This window comes from Sesamum indicum, linkage group LG3 (assembly GCF_000512975.1).
Source record: "Sesamum indicum cultivar Zhongzhi No. 13 linkage group LG3, S_indicum_v1.0, whole genome shotgun sequence".
Lineage (NCBI taxonomy): Eukaryota > Viridiplantae > Streptophyta > Magnoliopsida > Lamiales > Pedaliaceae > Sesamum > Sesamum indicum.
The window spans coordinates 17,654,880-17,656,914 of NC_026147.1; the positions used below are offsets into that span (position 1 = coordinate 17,654,880).

General features: G+C 43.4%; 1 protein-coding gene across 1 annotated transcript; it reads right to left on the reverse strand.

Annotated features, from left to right (window-relative positions):
- LOC105158733 (glycine-rich cell wall structural protein) lies at window positions 710–2,035 on the reverse strand. Its single transcript, XM_020692435.1, has 2 exons — window positions 1,306–2,035; window positions 710–1,269 (listed from the first exon to the last, which is right to left on the reverse strand). The coding sequence occupies exons 1-2, from the start codon at window positions 1,787–1,789 to the stop codon at window positions 1,019–1,021; spliced, it is 735 nt and encodes a 244-aa protein (XP_020548094.1). The 5' UTR covers window positions 1,790–2,035; the 3' UTR covers window positions 710–1,018.

A 2,035-nucleotide genomic window follows, 5' to 3' on the forward strand; every position in this document is an offset into this window, starting at 1 on the left:
GTAGTGGGGTGGTTTTTTTTTGGTGGGGGGGGGGGGGGGGGGGAGGGGGAAGTCATTTTCCTCCCACTTTGTGTTATTTTTCAAGCTTTGGGCCAATGTACCAATTTTTTTAAGTTTCAAGAGAGAAATAAAATAAAATAAAAATGAATTTAAACTACAAATTTTTCTAATAGTCTTAACAAAATATAGTCAATAATAAGTTTTGTATATAATGCAATACCTATAAATTATATGTAACGCAAAATATTAGTTTTATTATATTTATTTTATTGTCTTTAAAATATTGGCTTTATCATCATATTCTTTTTTATCCATAAATTAGAACAATTTAGAAAGAAAGACAAAATAAATAAAGAAAAATTAAGCTTGTATTATTAAATTTATTGATTAAATTCCTTTTTTTTTTCCGCTCTTTTGAAGCTTGAAGAAAAATGAGAAAACAGGTTTATTGGACCAAAACTTAAAAAATACCACAAACCATAAAAGGAGAATGGCTATTCTCCCCCCTTAAAATGAAACTTCCGTCGACTTTAACGATTTTATTAACGGAAGAACTCAAAAAGCTGTAATTTTAAATTGTTTGAGGACCAATACTGTAAAAGTGGTTTTATTTGAGGATCAAAATCGTAATTATCTGCATAAATTATAATAATTATATTGCACTTTTATGTGGAAACAGATATTAAAAAAACAAATAAAAACTCTCATCTCATTCAAATTCATTTCATTACCAATTCCTAGTATTGGTTGCATCACAAACTGTGTCTTACTCAACTACAGTGAACAATTAGAACAATACTTGGGAAATTTTAGGATTACAGAGAGTAGGCAAATTTCTCTTGCAAAATGGAGTGTGCCTTTAGTTCTAACCCAATCCATTCTCGTGATTGTAATAATATTATGTGTACAAAATGGAATGTGGTGTGCCTTTGCAGAGTGGAAGCAAATACATTCATTTTTGGAATTCAAGAGAGTTGATTTGCTATACCATTAAGAGAAAGGTTGATGGGTACTAAAATTAGTGGCCTCCCCCACCTCCAAATCCTGCTCCACCTCCGAACCCTGCGCCACCACCAAACCCACCGCCCAGACCTCCACCACCACCGCCTCCAAAGCCACCACCTCCTCCTCCTCCGCCTCCTAATCCTCCACCAGCGCCGAAACCTGCACCTGCTCCAAAGCCTCCCCCAGCGCCACCACCAAAACCGCCCCCACCTCCCGCACCTCCGCCGAGTCCTCCACCTCCTCCTGCTCCCCCACCAGCTCCACCTCCTACTCCACCGCCAGCTCCGCCTCCCACTCCACCGCCTAGACCCCCTCCGCCTCCAAGCCCACCACCTCCTCCTGCTCCCCCACCAAGTCCTCCACCAGCTCCACCGCCTAGACCCCCTCCGCCTCCAAGCCCTCCACCTCCTCCAGCTCCTCCACCAACTCCGCCACCAGCTCCACCTCCTACTCCACCACCTAGACCACCTCCACCTCCAAGACCACCGCCTGCACCACCTCCAAGACCGCCTCCACCACCAACACCAGCTCCTAACCCACCACCTCCAAGACCCGCCCCACCTCCTAACCCACCACCTGCACCACCTCCACCTCCAAGCCCGCCAAACCCATGCCTGAACCCTTTCCTATAAATGCCATGCCCTAGTCCTCCCCCAAACCCCCTTCCAAGCAAAGGTTTATGCAAGAACTTCTCATCCCCATTAACATCACTCAAAACCACACCTTCCACAATCAAAACCACCAACACAAAACCCACACTACAACGGCAAAACCCACTCATCATGCATGCAAGAAACCAAAAACACAATGCAACCCATACACCCTCGAACCCTATTTATACTGCCCAAACTAGAAAAAGAACACTGCAATCGATCAGTACCACGTTGTAGGTCCACTTACTACAATATTTTCAACTGTCACCCACATAGTAACTTAAATGCATGTTGGTGTTGAGGTGAGCAAGTGAGTTATTTTGCTCAACTGTCTTCTGCTGCTTCACACTCAGCATTGGCCCGGAATTATTTCTCTG